This window comes from Lepidochelys kempii, chromosome 1, assembly GCF_965140265.1.
Source record: "Lepidochelys kempii isolate rLepKem1 chromosome 1, rLepKem1.hap2, whole genome shotgun sequence".
In the NCBI taxonomy this organism is placed as follows: Eukaryota; Metazoa; Chordata; order Testudines; family Cheloniidae; genus Lepidochelys; species Lepidochelys kempii.
Genome location: NC_133256.1, coordinates 216927756 through 216949154, shown reverse-complemented (window position 1 = coordinate 216949154; position 21399 = coordinate 216927756). Strand labels below are relative to the sequence as shown.

The following is a 21399-nucleotide window of genomic DNA, read 5'->3' as shown; positions in this document are numbered from 1 at the left end:
TTCCTACACATCCGTGTCTCTCCCCAGATCCAAGAGATCCACCACCTCCTGTCTACTCCAGGCAGGAGCACATCTGTAGCGTGTAGCCATCATGGTCATCATGCACACAACAATAGAGAGCTGCTGGGTGATCCCATCCCCTCACCATGCCTCCCCTGACTCCTGGGGTGAACAGGTAGGAAGTGGGCCCCACAGATGTAAGGGAGGAGTCAGGTTCCCTGTGGCCTAAAGGAGTGGGTTAAGGTGCAAAGAAGGCCTTTGGTAGCCTGGGACAGTCTGGTCACTTGCGGTCTTGTTATGGGTGACTAGCAGGTTCACTCTAGCTTGGGGGAAGGCTCCCTTGACACCTGTGGGAAATGGGTCAGGGGGGTGAAGGAATTCCCTAACGAATGTTCACTTGTGGCCTGGGGTCAATATAGTCATGTTCTGGGCCTGGTTTTCCTGCTGTGTATGAGGGTGGGGGGAGACTAGCTAGGTGGACAAACAGGAATGAAGGGGAAGGCTGTGTCTCACACAGTTAGGGTTGCTAGGTGTCTGGTTTTTGACTGGAATGCCTTCTCGAAAAGGGACCCTGGAAGCTCCGGTCAGCACTGCTGACAGGGCTGTTAAAAGTACGGTCAGCTACACAGCGGGGCTAAGGTAGGCTCCCTGCCTGCCGTGGCTCTGCGCAGCTCCTAGAAGTAGTGGCATGTCCCCACTCCGGCTGCTACACATAGGAGCAGCCAGGGGCTCCGCACACTGCCCCGCCCCAAGTGCCAGCTCTGTAGCTCCTGTTGGCCAGGAACCGTGGCCAATGGGACCTGTGGGAGGGGGGCACCTGTGGATGGGGCAGTGCGCAGAGCTGCCTGGCCGTGCCACCATACAGCAGCTGGAGTGGGAACATGCCTCTGCTTCCAGGAGCTGCTTGAGATAAGTGCCGCCCCAAGCCTGCACCTCTGACCACTTCCCATGCCCCAACCCCGTGCCCCAGCCCTGATCCCCCTCCCACCCTCTGAACCCCTTGATCCCAGCCTGGAGTACCCTCCTACACCCCAAACCCCTTATCCCCAGCCCCACCTGATTCTGCACCCCCAGCTGCAGCCCTCAGCTCCTCCCACAGCCCAACCCCCTGCCCCAGCCCAGAGACCCCTCTGGCACCCTGAACCCCTCATTTCTGGCCCCACCCCAGAATCTGCACCTCCAGCCCAGAGCCTGTACTCCCTCTAACAACCCAACCCCCTGCCTCAGCCCAGAGCCCCCTCCCATACTCCGAACCCCTTGGCTCCACCCCACAGCCGGGAGCACCGTCCTGCACCCCAAATCCCTCATCACCAGTTCCACCCCAGAGCCTGCACCACCAGCCAGAGCCCTCACCTCCTCCCACACCCCAACCCAGTGGGAGGGAGAGGAAAGGCCTTTTATTCTAGGCTGGTTTCAGTGAGTCATGACCCAGACTCCTCAGGGGCAGATGTCTCACTGCAGCCAGCTTGGAATTAGACCCAGTGCTCACTGTCCTTACCACAGCCACCCAGAACTATATTCTTGATCCTCTGCCCTGATCAACAGTATCCATGGTGCACTCCTGGGTGTTATGTTCCTGGCATTCACAGAGAAGTTAGATTAAAACACACCCTTGTCAGAAGGTTTCAAAGTAACTGTTAGTCTATAGGCCTGTTTGTTGGCCTGAGATAGAATTTTGGGTTTGATTTTTGATACTTTTATATCCTTACTAATATGTGTGAACACAGAAGAAAGACACTGGGTGTTACATGTGCCCACAAGCAGATCAGGTGAAAAGAGATAAGAGATAGAGCTAAACTGCTTCTGGGTAGAGTGGGACTTTAATATACGAGTGAACACTTGAAAGACAGTCCTGCCTAAGCTTCTCTCCCGAGATAAGGTCAAGCAACAAGTCGAGAGGGGCAAGGGGGATGGGGGGAACACTAAGAAACACTAAGGCGGAAGAAATGCCTGTCCCTGACCGAAGCACAACTTCACTCCTTACCCCTTCAATGGGATACAGAAGCCCCCAGATTCACGACTCTCCAAAACAGAAGATGGCCATAAATTGTAAGGGGTGGGATCAAGGACATTCAAAGCTAATTATGCCTGCTAAGGAAGGGAAAGAGGAAACCTGCTATGGATATGCTTACTTGATTAACCCCAATAAACATTGCATTATCTGCACTTTGGACTTCTGCTTTTCTGTCTGCGTGACAAGAACCAGGGGAGGTCGAAGGGAAAGCCCTTAACAGTAACACTACTTCATTTCTTAGGATTCAGAACGATAACACACAAGAACCCAAACCAGAAAGAGACAAAGCAGGCTGCTCCCTAAAACAGCTAGCTAAAACTCAATCCACCTTATTCTAGGTTGACTGGCTGCAGTTTGACTCTGATGATCACTTGCTTCCCTGCAGAGTCCCCTAGCTTGGACGCCGGACCAGGAAAACCCCAGTGAATTTAAAGTGATAAATCATAATTTTCAATACACCACACCAGAAGGGCTGCTCCTCAGTAAGTTTTGCACCCACCAGTAACAGCCAAAGCTGGGAGACTAACAGAATTGGCAAACACTGGAAACTACAGTGAGGTTTGAGAAGGAGCTTGGATTCACACCTAGGCACTCTGAGTCCAGGTATACACTACAAAGTTTTGTCAGCATAGCTATGTCAGTCAAGGTTGCGATAAAGCCACACACCCCTCCAACCCACATAGCTACACCAGCAACTCCCCCACCCGCATGTAGACACAACTTATACCTGCAGAGGAGTCCATTTGCCAGTACGGCTTATGTTGTTTGGAGAGGTGGTTTAACTCTATTGGCAAAATAACTCCTTTTGTGGATATACACTACATTACTGCTAGGGGCTCTGCCAGTACAACTATACCAATATAGCAGTATCTGTAGAGCCTTTGTAGTATAGACTAGCCTTGTAGCCCACTAGGCTTTGTGACATAAGTTGCACAGAAACCAACCTGCCAGGTGTACAAGGTGGAGCTAAGAGTGCAGGAGGTTCAAACTTGTTCTTTGCATGGTGGAGCTCAAATACCGTGACCATCTGTGGGGACAGGGTCCTTAAAATCCACAAGATAGACAAAGGCACAAAGAACTGCAGAAAGGCAGCTGGGCTTGAGGAAAGAAAGGGAGGGGAGGAAGGAGAAGAGGTCCAAATAGTCCAAGGAAAACTTCAAATTAGTTGGGGAAGGGAGGTTGTAAACCGCAGCCCTGTCCATTTATCTCATCTGTTTACTAGGAACTATTTTCCACAGAAGCAGGCTATATTTCATTAACCTTCCCAATCATAATTAAGTTATATCCCAAAGTCAATTGTCTGCACTATGGGGTGCATTGGTCAGCCATTGTTTGCCTTCGGTCCAAATGTCACAGCTCACCTCTCTGTCTAAAGGCCGAGCCAAAATGTGCCAGAAACTCTCAAACCTTGCCAAAGGTCCGTTCCAACCATCATGGTTGCCCACCCCACCACCCCTCCTTCTTTGGGCCAAATCCATACCCTGGCTCAGACCTTTCAGTCAGTTACAGTGACAGGGTCAGGCTGCGAAGTTTGGATCCATAGAGGAAAAATGTGACATTTGTGGAAGTGATTTGGGAGGGTGCAGTTCAGGGAAGCCCAAATTAAACAATGTCCTGCTATTGCAATAATCCTTGGCATCTCATCAGCACTTCCCATCCAAGGATTTTACAATGCTTTACAAAAGTTAATTCATTTAGACTCAATCTTCCCCCTGTGAGGGAAATAAGTATCATTACCCCATTTTATAGGTTGGAAAAGGGAAAGAGGGGAAGTGACTAAACCAAGCAAGTTAATGGTAGTTGTAGGAATGGAAGCCAGATCTCTGGATTCCCAGTCCTGTGTTCTGACCACACAGCCACTCCTCCTCTTTATGGGCTTATAGGAGTTCAAGCTGCACTAGTAAGTGTTCCCGTGTCTTCAGGGCATTCTCTGTTGCTACCAGGCTGAATACAGGCACAGCGGCCCAGATCCTTAATTAAAGGTAATTAAGCACCTAACTCCCATTGCTTTTTAGGCACCTTAAATACCTTTGAGGATCTGGGTCAGCAATATCAAGGGATAAATAATTTGTAGGAAAACTGCACCTGTTATATTTACCCACCAGATGGCACTGCAAGAACTTTAAAATCTCAGAGGCTTTATGTGCGTTTACTTGGCACTGGTATTAAATGATTCACTGTTTCCAAGATTAATCACAAGGATTATAAATGTTCTGCACTGACCCTTATCTTCTGCCCCAGCTGTATAGCTGAAAAGGCTGTATGCACATTCACTGTTTCCCTTCTGAAGCCTCCTGCATTTTTCCCCCTGTGCTCTGGACAGAGCACGTGTCACTATCCCCAGTTGCCGATTTTCTTAGACTAATGTAGCTGCCTCCATGTGCTACAGCTCACAGTGGTGCTACACAACAGTTCGGGACAGGAAGTGAAGAAGAAAGCCATTTCCAGTTAAAACTGAAAGGGGGGACTGAGGTAAACTAAATGCAGTTACCTTAGCTGGAATTTCCCATGCAGCCAAGGTTAACACCCCACCTTTTATTAAACACGCTGTGGGACTTTTCATGATAAGTGGTCAGCTCCCCAGTTTTAGATTTCATCCAGAATATGTCACCTCCAAACCACAGCGCCCCCCACACCACACTGGGGCCCTGAGGTTAGTATTGACCCAAAGGGAAACGCACACCCCTCACTACAGCCCAGCCCCCCTCCTGCCATGCTTGAACATTGGGCTCAGTACTGGCACAGAGAGCAGAACAGCACTTCCTGGCACCAACCCTAGGCGTTAGGGGTCGGTGCTGACACAGCCAGAAGAGCATCTTCTCCTGAGTCATCCCCACCGCGCCCTGCAGCCCAGCCCTTCTTGACATTGATCTTGGGCATCTGGGGCAGTGCTGACTCAGAGGGTAAAGTGCCCCTTGTGAGTCACTCACACCATTCCCTGCAGCACATAGGCTTATTTGTATTAGACTAGGCCTCCAATTGACACACTCATTTTTTTTTTTTTAAGTAACAGCAGGCTGTCCCCTTCCACTCCGCCGGTTAGTTCCTAGCAGAAAGGTACAATCAGCAGAGACACTGGTAGAAACTGTTTCTCTGTAGATTATATTGCTTGTTAAATTTCTCTCGCTGGCTTTATTTCCCCTTTTGTCTACAGAATGTCTCTCGTGGGCGGGTGCCTGTCAACCTCTAGCCTCTTGGCAAGGGGTTAGACTAGGTGACCCTTGCAGCCCCTTCTAACCCTATGGTTTGGTGATTCTATGGTTTTCAGAAACACCCAAGTTCCATTTCCAGACATGACTGAGGCCTGGTAAGCACCCACATTTTACACCAGTATAACTATTTCAGTTCAGGGTGCAATTTTGTAACCTCAATAGTTTAGTTTAGCCTTAACCGCATTAGCTTTCAAGGATACTTAAGTACCTAAGGGCTTGTCTGCAGCCAAGAGTTATACTGCATTAACTATACCAATCCGAAGGGAGCTGTAGCTCACGAAAGCTTATGCTCAAATAAATTTGTTAGTCTCTAAGGTGCCACAAGTCCTCCTTTTCTTTATACCAAATCTAGTTAAAGTGATACAACCTCTCTAGTGGTAGCACAGTAGTATCACTTATGCCCTTTCCAACATGGGAATTAGCCCTATGGATATAAACACCTTTCTATTGCTCCAACTGTGGGTGTTTGTAGCTCTTTAACTACACCGCTATAGCTAAGGCAGTGCAACTTGACTATAAACAGGTACTAAGGAGCCCAAGTATCACTGACAAATCAGTGGGAACTACGCAGGTTAGGCGCCTAGGCACCGTTTTTTGTACCTGTTAAGTACTGTGACAGGGTCAGGCCAGATGGCTACAGGAGAGCAATTTTTTTTTTTTGAAGCAAAAGATGTTTTTATTTGCATAACACACTTATAAAGTAAAAACAGCAGCATATGCAATGTATAACACAGCAACCAATCACAATTGTTTTCTCATTAACTTCAGGGGAGGGAAGTGTGCAAGCTTGCTTGGGCCCAGAGCGGGGGGCTTCCTCGACTCTCATGGTCTTCTACCCTTCCGAGTTACCTGGTGGCCCAGAGCAAGGGGCTTCATCGACTCTTGTGGTCTTCCACCCCCTCGAGTTACTTGGCGCCACGCCCAAGTGTCACCCACAATTCCCTCCTCTGAAAGCACCCAACAAGAGGGGCAGGCTGTGGGGTGCACAATCGGGGGGCAGGGAACACATGCACCCCCGTATGAAAGGACCCCTCTAAGGTTGTGGTGTCAGCAGCAGCAATGGCTGGGGCTGGGTTCCCTTACTCTCTCCCCCAATCAAAGGGTCAGACAAAGGGACCTGGACGGGGACACCGAGCAGAGAACCTCAGACAGCGCCCACCGCTCCTCAAAAGCATCAAGGGAGTTGGTGGACGCCGCCCAGAGGAACTCCGCCCGGATACGTGAACGGATCGAGGATCGGAAAACGGCCCCACAGTCACAGGAATCTCCATTGGCCAACCCCCCTCTCTGGTTTTATAGATGGCCATTTTAGCCAGGGCCAGGAGGAGGTTAACTAGGAGATCCCACAACTTTGTGAGGCCACGGATGGGGAGTGCATAAATAAAAAGGTGAGGGGAGAAATGAAGCCAAAAGCGCAATAGAATATTTGTGAGGAGCCGGAAAAGGGGCTGCAATCTGGCACACTCTAAATATACGTGCGCCAGGGTTTCCCTCACATTACAAAAAGGGCAAGTATCCAGGATGGGGGTAAACCGTGACAGAAACATGCCCGTGCTCACAGCTCCGTGAAGGAGCCACCAACTGATGTCCCCGACGGGCCTCGGGACCAAGGTGGAATACAGGCTGGCCCACCGAGGTTGCTCACCCTCCAAGGGTGGCAGGAGGTCCTGCCACTTTGTATCGGGGCGGGACACCAGGGTGTGGGCATGAAGGGTGTGAAGCGTGAGTGTGTATAAATAATTCCATGGTGCGATTTGAAAACTGACCGACTGCAGTTCATGAAGCCGGCTTGCAGTGAAAGCGTGAGGGGTTTGTTGGGATCGGCAGGGTAGGGGCCCAATGGAAAGGTCTGGCGGGCCTGGGGTAGAGGATGGGCGGGGTGCGCCCTCGCGCAAGGCTCGGTTGACATAAGCCCGAGCAGCAGGGGTCAAGGCGGCCTTCACCTCCTGAAGTACGCGCCGGGGGGTACGAGGGCTGGAGAGCCCCATGCGCCAAGCGAGCGTCAGGGGATCCAGCCAGTCTCTCCGGTCGTAGTCCAGGAGGTCTACGACCCTCGTGACTTCCGCCAGGACCAACCTCTGGCGCACCGAACGGGACTCCGCCATCTGCACACGGAGTTGGGGATTGCGTAGCAGGGGCTCGGTGAGGAGATCTGCTCCCACGGTGGCCGCCACGGACCTGGTCGTTAGAAACAGTTTCCAGGTCCGGAAGAGGTCCTGGTAGAAGACCGGCAGCCCGGAGAGGTCTCGCGGAAAACCTCTCGGGCAGAGATAAAAGAGCTGCCGGTCGTATCGGAGCCCTTGGAAGTGGCGCAGGAAGGCGTGCGCCAATATGCTCCATGTCGAACTACCTGCACTATAAAGGAGCCTCTGCAGGGCCTGGAGGCGGAAAACGCGGACCTGAGCGTACAGACACTTCAGGCCCTGCCCTCCTTCCTTCAGGGGTATGAAGAACCCCTACAGGGGCCCAGTGCGTTCCTGACCAAAAGAACTCTAGAATCAATCTCCGGAGGTGGGTCAGGAAACCCGGGGCCGGGACCAGGGTGTTGAGCCGGTACCAGAGCATGGACAGGACTAGTTGATTAAGCACCAGCTTGGAGGGAGAGGCATCGGAGTAGTCCCGTCCATTTCCGGATCCACTCTATCACCCCGCCCTCTAAATTTTGCCAGTTCTCCGGCGGGGAAGGGTGCGTGGCGGAAAGGTAAACGCCGAGATAGAGCAGTGGACCAGCACTCCACCGGATGGTCTGAAGCACGGGGGGGAGGGAGCTTACCTGCCGCCAGTCCCCCACTGCCAAGCCAGAGCTCTTGACCCAGTTGACTCGGGCGGAGGAGGCTGCCGAATAGATGGCCTGGCAAGCCTCCACCCGCGCCAAGTCGCCGGGGTCCTGGATCACGAGGAGCACGTCATCAGCGTATGCCGACAGGACCAGCCGCAGCTCCGGCTCCCGCAGCACCAACCCTGTTAACCTCCTGCAGAGGAGACAGAGGAAAGGCTCGATCGCCAGAGCGTACAGCTAGCCCGAGAGGGGGCACCCCTGCCGTATTCCTTGCCCGAAGCTGACCAGTTCGGTCAGGGTACAGTTGAGCTTAACCAGACACTCTGCGGAAGCGTACAGCACCCGGAGAAAACCCACAAACTGGGGTCCGAAGCCAAACGCCTGCAGAGTGCTCAGGAGGTACCTGTGGTCCACCCTATCGAACGCCTTCTCCTGATCTAGGGACAGGAGGGCGAACGACAGACTGTCTCTACGCCCGAGTTCCAAAAGGTCCTGAACCAGAAATAGGTTATCAAAGATACTGCGGTCCGGGACGGTGTAGGTCTGGTCTGGGTGGATCACGTCCGCCAGCACAGACCCTAGCCGCAGCGAGATTGCTTTTGCTATGATTTTGTAGTCCTTGCTGAGGAGCGAGACGGGACGCCAATTTTGTAAATCGCGGAGGTCCCCCTTCTTCGGCAATAAGGCGAGCACAGCTCGCCTGCACGAGAGAGGGAGGACCCCGGTCTGCAGAGACTAGGCCCAGGCAGTGACTAGGTCTGGGCTGAGGACGTCCCAAAACACGCAGTAGAACTCCATGGTCAGCCCGTCCATGCCTGGAGACTTATCGGTGGGCATATGATGGAGGGCTTCCCAGAACTTGGCCAGAGCAAGAGACAACTCTAGCCGGTCTCGGTCGCTCGTGCTGACCATAGGGAGCTCCTCCCAAAGCACTCTGCAAGCGCTAGGGTTGGTCGGATCCGGGGAGAAAAGACTTGCGTAGAAGGCTCGGGCGCTCCCGCACATCTCTGCCGGTTCCGTGAGGGGGGTGCCGTCTTCTGCCAGGAGGCAGGTGATGTGTTTCTTGGCCCCCCCTCGTTTTCTCCAGGACATAGAAGAAGCGGGAGCCGCGATCCATCTCCCGAAGGAGGCGGATGCGGGATCAAACAAAGGCGCCCCGGACCCGATGGTCCTTGAGGGCCCGGAGCTCCTCCCGCTTCTCCCGGCATGCTCCGCAGAGGAGCGGCTCTTCGGGGCTGGCGGCCAGACACCTCTCCAACTCTAAGACCTCCCGGTCCAACTGCTCTATTGCCACATTTCTGCGTCGGCTGGTGCCCCTGATGTAGTCGTGGCAGAAAAGCCGGGCGCGCACCTTCCCCAGGTCCCACCATCGCCGCACCAAGGGAAAGGCATGCCGCTGCCCTCGCCAGGCCAGCCAGAATTCCCGGAAGGACGTCACGAAGCCCTCATCCTCCAATAGGCTTTTGTTAAAATCCCAATAGGCTGGCCCTGGCCTCTCCGCACAGAGGGAGGCTATCACGGTGGCTAGATGATGGTCAGAAAATGGGGCCAGCTGAATGCTGGAGGAGTGAGCTCGTGAGATGGAAGCGTGATAGATAAATGCGGTCCAACCGGGAGTGGCTCGACAGGTGGGCTTCCACCCGGACAAAGGTGAATGTGGAAGTGTCATCCGGGTGGTGGTCGTGCCAGATGTCCACTAGGGAGTGATGTTCAACTATCTCCCGGAGGGTGTCCGCGGCGGCTGGGCACTGCTCGGTCCCCGAGTGGTCTCGCTCCTCGAGGGTGGTATTAAAATCCCCTCCCAGGACCAGGCACTCGTGAGAATCTAAGGTGCCGAGGAAGGCGGACGCCTGCTGATAGAATTGCAGCCGCTCCGGGCCTGATGTCGGGGCATAGACGTTAACGAGGTTAACCACGAGCCCCTCTATACGGACCCGGAGATGCAGCAGGCAACCCTTAGCACCTCGGGCCATAGATCGGGGGAGAACAGGGTTGCCACTCCAGCCTGCCGAATCGTGGAATGGCTAAAGTAGACCCTGTCCCCCCACTCCAGCCGCCAACTATCTTCGGCGGTCGGATCCATATGGGTCTCCTGCAGGAAAATCACAGAGTACCCTCCCTCCCGAAGGAAGGAGAGCACCTGGGACCTGCGGAGAGCCATCCTACAACCCCGGGTGTTCAACGTTGCGATGGTGAGAGGTGTCATGGGGAGGGCCAGGGGGGATCCTCACTGGCAGGGATGCTCGCATCCCCCACTGGGCCACGCAACAGTCCTTGACCCATCCCGTAGGTGAGTAATTGGTCACGGAAGACGCGGACCCGCCAGTAGGCCGCGGAATCCTGCTTCCCCGTCCCTTTACCTTCCCCCATGAGGGCCCTTGTGGCCCGGAGGATTTGAAAAAAATCCCCCCACCGCTGGAGAGCAAGCTGTACCTTGTTGCGGGAGCCACGGACATCCTCTAAAAACTTCCGCAGCTCTCTTCGCAGCTCGTGGGGGGGGGGTTACGGTTTCCCAGTTGTTCCCCGGCGGGGCCCTTGGTGCAGCCCCATGGCCCACTAAAACGGGCAAGCAGGGTGCGGACCCCCAACGGGGTGCCTGATGGGCTGGAGCTTCTAGGCCTGCCTCAAGCCCTGGGGCGATGGGGGGGGGGTGGAGAGAAAATAGCAGCCCCTAATGGGTCAGAGCGGGAGAACGCAAAGGCCGCTCCCTGGGGGTCATCGATTGGAAAAGGGAAGAAGACAGCCCCGGGGGCGGCGATAACATCGCAGGAGGTAGACTGGATAGGGGCAGGGGCAGAGATGAGGGTCTGGGTTTCAGGAGGCGAGCAGCTGGATGGTGGCACCTCCCGATCAGGCTCGAGGGTTAACGGGGTGGGGAGGGAGCTCTCAGTGATACTGGGTGTGGGCTGTATGGTGGATTTAGCGGCTACAGCATCAGGACGTGGATTATCTTCTGTTGGGCCCCTGCCCGGGAAGGAAATCAATTGCTCCGCACCAATGGGGGGTGCCCCTGGCGGCTCGTGTCCCAGTCGCGTGGGGCCGGCTGTCACCTGAGCAGGCTCAGTGGTCATCAGCGGGGTGCCATCAGCGGCCGGGTCGATGGAAGAGTCCAGGGGCTCCTCAGAGGTGGGAGCAGAAGCAGCAGTTAGGGGGAGGGAGCATGGGGAAAAGAGGGGTGGAGCGAGGTCGCCCAAATTGAGGTTTGCTGGCAAAAGGTCATCCTCCCCCTGGGCGACCGGGGTCAGATCTAGGGCCTCCATCTCCTCGAACATGGAGGAGAGGACACTTTCCGTCGCCCCGGGGTTCTCCCCGCTGGCACCTGCCACGACAATTGCTTCGGGGTTCATGGGGGCTTCGGGCAGTGTCAGGACAGAAAGGGCTTCCTCGAGGGTCTCGGAGGGGAGGGTCTCCCATGGAGGGGAGACACTACCTTCCGGTGCTACCACATCTTTCCCGGCTGACACCGGTGGATGGGACGCACTCGTGGGCAAAACCAAGATCAAAGCTACCAAACAATAGGATCTTCCTTCCTCTTCCCTTCCCTCCTCCTTACACATTCCCACACTGCTCTGTCCAACCCTCTTCTTTCTCCCCCTTTCTAGTACCTCCCTGAATTGTTATTTCCATGCAGATGATTCTGGTGAAAGGAGCTGCTGTACATAATCCTCCATTTACTCACATCCACAGAACAGGTAGGACATTACCAACCACTTCTGCTACCATGCTTCACACTAAGAGAAAGTCACTCCCCCGCATGTGTGGGGGTGCTTAGCCTCCAGGGCCAATCCTTAGCCTCTCTGCCATGACTAACACTGAAAATGAGTATCAGGAATGATGATTGCTGTTGTTGTGGTATGGGACATGTCTCCCCCTGGTAACTGAAAGCTATCAAATACCTTTCACATCAGCCACCACAGGAAACTGTTCCCAGCTGTTCCTATCTACACTAATCTGGGTTGAAGTTACTGGTGTACTAGAAAGCAAAGTTTCTAGCTCCCTCTAACAGTTACCTGAGCATTAACATAGCTGTTCATTTTCATTTGTACTTCAAGATTTTTGTACTTCAAGATGTTACTAGCCTTGCCAGCCCATTACCCCTGAATATATTCTAGGAGTGCAGAAGAACTCTTGCATCTACCAAGGCTGCTGTCCTTTTGTGCTTCTCTCAGGGAGCACCGTGAAGTTTGGCTGCTCCGTGCTGGGGTTTATTGCTTCACTTGGTGGTACTGCTGCAGGAGCACAATGGTAGTGGGTTTCAGCGAGAAATATTCCCCGTAGTACCTTTCATTCCAAAGCACTTCAACGACTATATACTCCTGTCACGGGTTTAATACTAACGAGAACAAATACTCTTACACACAATGCACAAGTAACCTGTGAAACTCATTGCCAGGGAACATTGTGATGACCAAAGGTATAATCAGATTCAAAAAAGAACTTCATGAGTTCATGGAAAATAGGTCTGTCAACGGTTATTAGCCAAAATGGTGAGACACACAACCCCATGCTTGGATGACCCCAAACTTCTGACAGCCCTGTATGTGTGGAAGTGGGGACCGCGGGGGCAGGGTCTGAGGTGGATCACTCAACTGCCCTGTTTTATACACTCCCCATAAAGTCCTGATGCTGGCCATTGTCAAAGACAGGATGCTGGACCTGATGAACCGTTAGTGTGACCCAGTATGGCAGTTTTTCATAGAATATCAGGGTTGGAAGGGACCCCAGAAGGTCATCTAGTCCAACCCCCTGCTCGAAGCAGGACCAATTCCCAGTTAAATCATCCCAGCCAGGGCTTTGTCAAGCCTGACCTTAAAAACCTCTAAGGAAGGAGATTCTACCACCTCCCTAGGTAACGCATTCCAGTGTTTCACCACCCTCTTAGTGAAAAAGTTTTTCCTAATATCCAATCTAAACCTCCCCCACTGCAACTTGAGACCATTACTCCTCGTTCTGTTATCTGCTACCATTGAGAACAGTCTAGAGCCATCCTCTTTGGAACCCCCTTTCAGGTAGTTGAAAGCAGCTATCAAATCTCCCCTCATTCTTCTCTTCTGCAGGCTAAACAATCCCAGCTCCCTCAGCCTCTCCTCATAACTCATGTGTTCTAGACCCCTAATCATTTTTGTTGCCCTTCGCTGGACTCTCTCCAATTTCTCCACATCCTTCTTGTAGTGTGGGGCCCAAAACTGGACACAGTACTCCAGAGTACTCCAGTCAACAGGGCTGCTGCCCCAGCACAAAATTCACTTAATTTAAGACAGAGTTCATTTTCCCAATTTTTTCTTGTTTTTAATTACCATTATTGCACCAGTACATTTTATGCTTTATATACATATTTCTTTAATTTTTGCTTCTTCAGCTTTGCAAATACATAATATATTATCTCCAGAATACTAGCTAAGAGACATTACACAGAGGGAGAGGCTCCTGGTTAGTTGCTAATTGATGCTGTGAACTTCCTTAGTTTTGGAAACTGATATATAATTGAAATGACTGGACCTGCCACTGATATGGAAGATTTGAGCCAACCACTAGGGCACGTGGCCTGGTGTAGAGGACACCAGGAGAGGAAGGGGTTAAAGATTTACACCCATCCATGTAACAAATTCATAGGAGAAAGGGAAGCCTCAGAGACAGGGAGCTAAACCAACAGTGAGATTCAGGAGCAAGTATCAAGAGGGGAAAATACAGCTGGGGGTCAGAAATAGGTGGCTATTTAAAATACATCCATCCATCCAAGCCAGCAGTTTGGTCCCCACTTCCACAAGTGGAACTGCAGCAGCTTTACAGAGACATGGCACTCCCACAAGTCTCTTCAAAATAGTTTTTGCTTCCTAGAGAGATGCTCCGAGTGCAAACTGGCCTCTCAATGCCCTCAGTACTAGCGAGCCTGCAGAGAGGTAGTCTACAATCACAACAGCGGAGAAGAGAGAAAAGGGGTTGGAGACTAATTGGAAATACAAAAGTGTCCAATTAGCTGCTCCATTTTTAGAACTCTCGCCCTGTGATTTTAGGGGTGGAGGGCAGAAACTAAGTGAGCAAAGTTTTAATGCTTCCAGAGTACATCTGAGGATAGACGTGTTGCCCCTAGTTGAGTGTCACAAACAAGAAGACACCTGCCTGCAAAGCCCACGCCTACTGTTCTAGAAAGCGGATCCCAGCTACAGGAGGGTTGGGGAGAATGGCTGCTCTGCTAGGGACTCCACTGAAGCCCATATGGTGGAAGTGGGTAGGAGGCCAGGCTTCCCTGTAAAATCACCCAGATTAGCAAGCGGACTTGCATGGCTACTTGGGAGCAGGGTGGGGGAGAATGAAAAGCAAGGGGCTTTAAGAGCCTCCCCAACAGAACAAGGGATGAGGTACAAGACCCCTCTGCCTCAGAGACTTTGTATGCCCTTAAGAAGGGCTTGAGGGACAAGGAGGTTCAGGGCACATTAAATCATCATGGCAAATAAATCCCACAAGTGGAAAGTTACCGGCGGGGGGTCAGGGTCCAGCCAGCTTCCCACCTGCAATCAATCCCTCCCCAAACAGACTGGGTGCGTGGGGGGATGCCCTATGGGATCTGTCCCTTCCCCACCCTCCCTCAGTGCAGCTTCAGCTATCTATGGGCACAGGGAAACTGTTGTAATGCAAATGATTTCGGCACAGCATTGCCAGATGCAGGTGTCTCACCAGGACATATCCCAGCTGAGGCTAGGGAGATGGCAGGAAGATGAAGTGCTGATGGAGGTGGGATAATCCAGTTGCTAACCAGCCACATTACTAGCATGGCTGTTCAATTATAAAAACAGGCATTTTTACACACTTCCAGTTAAGACAGCTCAATGGCATATTGAGATCTCAGCAGGGGAGGAGGGAAACAGGAGAGTGCTTTGGGAAGGCAGGGAGGGAAGCAGCACCAAGATCAGCTTCTAAAAGAACAAACCAAGTAAGGGAACATCATGATCATGAAGTGCCAGGTCTGTGGCTCGGAGGCAGGTTGGTCTATACATGGACCTGTGTCTCCTCCCCCAAAGCCACAGGGAACACCCATCACAGGGAAGATCTGCATATCAGACCAAGGAGAGAACACAAGAGGGTGGTTATGGCTCAGCCTGGACAGACATGCCATGATTAATCCTTAATGCACAAGATCCTGTTCCATAGGAAAGAGAAGGCAGACTGCTCCAATCTCCTACCTGCTCCTATGTTAGGGCCGTAGCTAACCCATCAATACAAACTAGTGCCCCAAACACGGCTGCATGAAACCCTAACAGCCCTCAGCCCTGCAAGCCAAGCTGTAGTGATTTGGGTCTTTACTGTAGAATACCTGTGAAAGGTTTTGAACAGTGGGAGGGAGCTGGCCCTTGCCAGAGGGAGAGGTTAAGAACACAAAAGCATCAGACAACTTCAAACCCTTCTCATGGGCCCCACATTATGGATTCTTGATTTCCCTATATGGACAGCTCAGAAACAAGAAACAGGATGCACCTCTCAATAGCCAGGTGGATAGAGGAGATACAACTCACTTCCTCTCCCTGGCTATCACATGGTAGAATTTTGAGATGTTCCCTCAGCGCTTGGCAGTTTCACTGTGAGATCAAAAATCAGTCTCAATTGAAGTGGAAACTTTAGAAGGAAAGATTGTCCAGGATTTTTGATTGAAGTCTTGAGAGGTTTGGATCCCTCCCATCCCACTTGATGCCCCTAGAGCCTCTTGGTCATCCCTCTGTTCCCACTCCACTGCCTTTGCCATTCAGAACTGGACCCAGTTGGACTGCTGAGGAGCCTGATTGGGAACAGCGCTGAAAGGACAAAAAAAGACTGTCAGAGGGGACAGTTCTAGTCTTGGGATTGCTGCCCCACCTATACAGTTCTGCCAATGCCCCTCAGTCCTGCCCTGCAGCCCCCCTGCTATTCCAGTCCTGGGCTCCCCACAGAGTCCAGCCAATGCCCCTCAGACCTGCCCTGCAGCCCGAATCCCCTCACAGCCCTGCCAATGCCCTATAGACCTGCCCTGAAATCCCCCTGCTGTTCCAGTCCTGGGCTCCCCACACAGCTCTGCCAATGTCCCTCAGTCCTGCCCGGCAGTGCTCCCTTCCTTCTCACATACTCGGTCTTCTGTCTCCTACCCTGCTAGTTACCTGGATGCAGTGCTGAAGTCTCCCCAGAGGTCTGTGGTGGCTGGAATAGCAGCAAGTGCTGGTGCCTTAGGGATGGATGCAGGAGAATCCAAATCTAACAGAATATCTAAGGGCAGGAAGAAATACATACACATTCAAAGTTGTCGAAAGAACGGATTCACAGCCCTGCAGTGTTTAAATATCATCATCCTACAGGATATTTCCTCCCTGCAAGGTCATTGCTATTGAAATACATTGATCACCTGTAGAGAGAACCCTGCCTTCAGAAGTGATGTGAAGGTTCTAGGACTATATTATTAGCTCTTCTTGGCTATTTTCGCTGGGTCTGCATCATGTTTCCAGCTGTGTTTTGCTGCAACCACCTCAGCGATGCGCCACCCTCATGACCCATTCCATCCTTTTCCACCATTACAACTAGCAGCCTCATCATTTGTGCCATGAACACTAGCTCCAAAAAGACAGAGGACTAAGGCCCACCAATTCATGTCACACAAGCCACTTAACAGATAGGAACTACTTTAGATTAGTACTGATCAGGGCTGAACTCCAATGAGTGACCAAACAGGCAACTGACAGGGCTTGAGAGATTCATAGATTTCAAGCACAGACCATCTAGCCCACCCTCCTATCTAACACAGGCCATAGAACTTCCCCAAAATAATTCCCGTTTTAACTAGAATAAGTTGCCGTGTGCTGGTGACCCCACCCACCCATGCTCAGCACTTACCAGCATTGCCCATGTTCCTGGATTTCAGCACTGGTGGCGGCGTCACCTGGTTGGAAATGGCTGTTGAAGACGGGGGAGGGATTGGAGGGGCAGTGATTTTGCCACCTGGAGGGGGTGGGAGCAGGTTCAGCCCCCCCAATCCAGCTGCACGGGGTTTGGGTGCCCCTCCTTTCTTTGTTGGCATGTTCTGTAAAGACACACATGGTTTTGAAGGGGATTCTCTATTGGAATACAGCTGTAAGCCTGGAGATGGCACCTGGCTCAGAGTTGGCTCGGCGGGGGAGATCCTTACCCCAATGTTTAGTTTGATGGTCTGTCCTTCCTTGAACCCTAGGTCCAGCTTGGGGCGTGTGTCAGTTTCCTCAGATTCCTTGGAGATTTCAGTCTCCTGCTTCACCCACCTGGATTCAAGGAAGGAAGGAAGAAAGGGAGAAGCAGTTGAGAGCCCTTGACAAATGAGGGCCTCAAAGGGACCATGGGAGATTTTCCCCTGGGAAGCACATTGTCTGGCTTTATCCCAAATACTGCCTTGCAGCATCAGCACTAGAGAAGGGCAGCAGAGAGTTCAAACCTCCATGTCCCCAGAAGGTCAGTCTCTTTAACACAACAGTACATCCCAACCACCCCATCCTGCCCTACAGTGGCACCAATTGGGAGACTGCCACGTCAGTGGCAACAGCAACTCTGTGACCCAGGTTAACTTTTAGCCCATACCTTGGGGGACAGTGTCCTCAAGTGCCACTGCTGAAACTGAACAGCTGGGCTGCACCAGGGCCCAAAGGAATCCTGCCCCCATGGTGCCATGGATGAGCACCCACCACATGCTGCATACCGGCAGAGGAACAATGCCCTAGGGGAGAGGGACTCACTTGAAGTGATCCTGCAGGGAGACATTGAAGTCAAAGGCGTCACCCCGATCTGAGAAGCCGATGCCAATGAAAGCGCTTCGCCCTGGTTGGAAACAGATGTCAGCCGGGAAGGGGAAGCCATGCAGATTCCTTATCAGCCCAATGTATCAACCCACTCCTCGCCCAGATGTCACCTATCCTCACTTGCCAATCCACCAGCCCTGCTCGGCCTACTGCAATCCCCCACAGCAGTCCCATCCATGGACTTACTGCCCAGCCACCTCCCCATTCCAAACACACACCAGCACTCAAGAGAGCAGCTAGCATCCGTGTAACTCAGTCAACAAGCTATGGCCAGATCTCCTTTGCCCTGGCCTGAACCCACCTCATTTGTATTCGCCTTTCCATGGCACGCTCCCTGCTGCACCACATAGCATCTTCCCTTTCTACTCACCATTCCCATCCTGAATTCGGAGGACAAAGTATCGGCTGGAATCTGTCACAGTCTCCACTGCAAGGCCAGGGAACTGGTCTATGGGAGCCTGAGCAAAGAGCTCCCCTGGGGGATAAAGGGCAGGGAGTTAAGGAAAGGAACCCCAAAGGAAACTGCTATGCTGAGCTATTAACTAGGGTGTCCCCCCTAGGGTGAGTCAGAGGTGGCAGCCATAAAGTAACCTCACACCCTCACCCTGCCTTACCTGAAACTTTATCCTCTAGCTTTATGTATGCAATTTTGCCTTTTGATGTGACACGGAGACGCCCTGTCCAGTCCGGCTGGTCCAGTTTCCAGTCAGATGCCCTAGGAGGGGAAATGAACAGCAAGATATGTTCTCTGACAGCTCCTCAGGCCTGCCCTGCAGCCTCTTCCTGTCCTCCACTTCCCACACAGCTTAGCTGATGCATCTCAGTTCTGACTTGCAGCACTCACTGCTCCCTTTTTTCACATCTCATCTGAAATTAAGTACAAGTCTCAGACTCTCAAACGTCTCTCAGCTGTTACTTGCTCCACACAGGAGACTATGATGGCCCATCTTTCTGTATTTACTCCTCTGTGCAGGCAGAAATAGAAATAACCCAGAGAAAGACATCCAAAGTTATCAGAGGTACAGACAGGGGGAAAGGGAAAGGGTTCAGTCCAAGGAGATGTTCAGAGTACAAGGCTGCTGAGTTGAAACAGGGAAGGCCTGTAAAAATGATTAATGGCCTAGAGAAGGAAACCACATTATTATTGCTATTTACCCCATTCTGTTCCAGGAAAACAATGAGACGCTCTGAAATTAAACAGTGTGTGTTTAAAATGGATTAAAAAGAAAGTCACACTTTCACATACCATATCATTAACAATGGAACTCTCTGTTGCACGATGTTACTTAAGCAAACCAATTAAGGGATTTCAGAGATCAGATTATATATTTATATGACCAGGAATAGTATCTGCAGCGACACTTAAGATTAAAATTACTATCGACACTTGCACTTCAAGGTGTAAGGCAGTCACAACAGTGACTTTGTAAGGATAGCATTGTAGAGTTTGATAATCATGTCCTGCAATTCCAGATGACATATGGTCCATCTATAGGCAAAAAGAAAGATTTGCTAACTGCTGGCCCTGTACACTCATCCCAGGATTTGAGAGTCAAGATGAATTCCTTCTGGCTCACAGATCACTATGAAAGATTTTGTGTAGGCTAAGCTCAACTTTTAGTTAAGCCCATTCACTCTTGGGGTCTGAGAGAGTAGCACAGGTGTAACTGAGGACAGAAGTTAGCCCTGGAATTGGAATAAATATTTTATTTTTATGATCAAAACCATCTGTATAAGATCAACTAGTTAATCCCCAAACCTCTGCAAAGGAAAAAAGAATGTTCTCCACCCATAAAATGAAGAGCATGAGACAGATTTTGGTTCTGATTTTCAAAAGAGCTGAGCAACCACTACTCCAGCTGAAGCCAATGAAGTTGCAGATGCTCAGCACCTCAAAGTCAGGCCTCAGTTGACTTGCTCAAGGCCAGAGAGGGTCAGTGGTAGGGCAGATATTAGTACATAGAAGCATCTGCCCTCCAACCCTTTGCTTATTCATGCAGAACAAGTCATGCTGACTCCAGTCAAATAGGTGACTGTGCAAGGACCAGAACAGAATCCAGCTCACTCCTCCATAGCTGTCCTGGATGTGCAGGGCTAATAGGAGGTAAAACATATTTGACACTGAAGAGAGCAGGTATTGTATGACTCAGAGCACAGACAGGGAGCAGAACTGTTGAGTAAGATGCCATTTTTATATAGTCATTTTTCCTTCCCTTGCAGTGTCAGAAAATCGACCACAACACCCCCTAGGACACAAGCATTAGGAAGTGAAACTAACCAGTCAGATGGGGGGAAATAAACATCTACAAATGGCAAAGAGGTAGTTGGCTTTGTTTGTATTCCCCATTTGAACAATCTGAGGGAGAGGGAGAAACAGCTTGGCGAGGTCCCCCTCCCTACTAGCTTGCCTGTGAATTTTAGCACTGCTGGAGACAGGGAGGCTCCCTTTATCCGGAGAACAAGGGCAGCAAACACAGGGGCAGCACAAGCGCCTCTCAAAGGCGACCCTCCTCCCCGTCCTCGTGTGCCCCAGCCCTGCCCCGGGGAGAGCCCGCTGGGGCGGGGTGGGGGAGGGGAGCTCAATTGCCCCGGCGCTGCGAGCAGAGGGGCCTGAGCAGCCCAGATGTGGGGGGCTGAGCGACCCCAGACCGAGTGCCCCCCTCCATGCCCGCCGCCGACACCCGTGGGGACCCCTCCCCGCCGCCCCGGCTTTCGGAGAGCGGCGCTCCCCGGACGACACACCCGCGGGACAGTCCCGCTGGGCGCCGGCGGGCGGAGCGGGGCTGCCGAGCGGGGGCCGCGGCCGGGGTCCCGGCAGCGCGACGCCAGGCCCTGGGGCAGGGCCTTGCCCCCGCGATGGAGGCAGCGGGCGGGGGGCAGGCAGCAAGTGGGGCCAGGGGAAGAGGGTGACGCTGCCCGCGGGGGCAGGACGGGACACGCCGGCCCCGCTCACCCGGGGCGTGGCAGGGCAGGATGCGGCCCCGCTACCTGTATCCCCGGTTGGAGGCCCGCGGCGGGATGCGGTAGACGCTGACATCGGGCTTCACACACAGGATGGACTCGTACTCCGCCTCGGCCGCCGCCATCTCGGATCTGAGACCCCGGCTGGGGGGGGGGTGTCTAGTAACCGGGGGCGCTTCCGACCGCCATTTTTGTTACGGGCAAAAGCTGCTCCGTGGGAGATGGTGGCCATGTTGGAATCAGGCCCGTTGAAGTTGTGGCGAGAGCCATTTTGGATCCTGGCAGCTTGACACGGGCGGAGGGCAGCCATATTGGAAGCCGGTCTGGTCAAGCGGTGACCGACGCCATTTTGGACCCTGGCAGCCTTGTCGCTGCTCTGGGAGGCCATGGTGGAAGCGGGCTGATGAAGCTATGGCGGTCGCCATTCTTAATCCTGGCACCTTCTTGGTCTTTCGTCTTCAGCCTGCATTGTGGAAACGGGCAGCGTGAAGCAACCACAGAAGGCCATCTTGGTTTCCTCAGGGTGATGGTGGTGGCTCGTGCTGGCCCAGGGGCTAAAGAGCCCTGGGAGATTTTGAGGGGGCAGGTGTTGAGGTGGCGTGTGTTGATAGAGAGTAGGGGTGCAGGGCAGCATGGGGGCGTGTTTCA

The 21399-nt window shown here is 52.5% G+C and overlaps 1 protein-coding gene across 1 annotated transcript; it reads right to left on the bottom strand.

Annotated features, from left to right (window-relative positions):
- Positions 1 to 13272: 13272 nt before the first annotated feature.
- On the bottom strand, positions 13273 to 21061 carry NECAP1 (NECAP endocytosis associated 1). Its single transcript, XM_073313814.1, is given in 9 exon segments — positions 13273 to 15792; positions 16132 to 16237; positions 16859 to 17045; positions 17151 to 17259; positions 17728 to 17809; positions 18161 to 18265; positions 18405 to 18505; positions 20779 to 20902; positions 20905 to 21061. Coding segments are annotated over 9 exon segments (1020 nt in total). The 3' UTR covers positions 13273 to 15743.
- Positions 21062 to 21399: the final 338 nt, after the last annotated feature.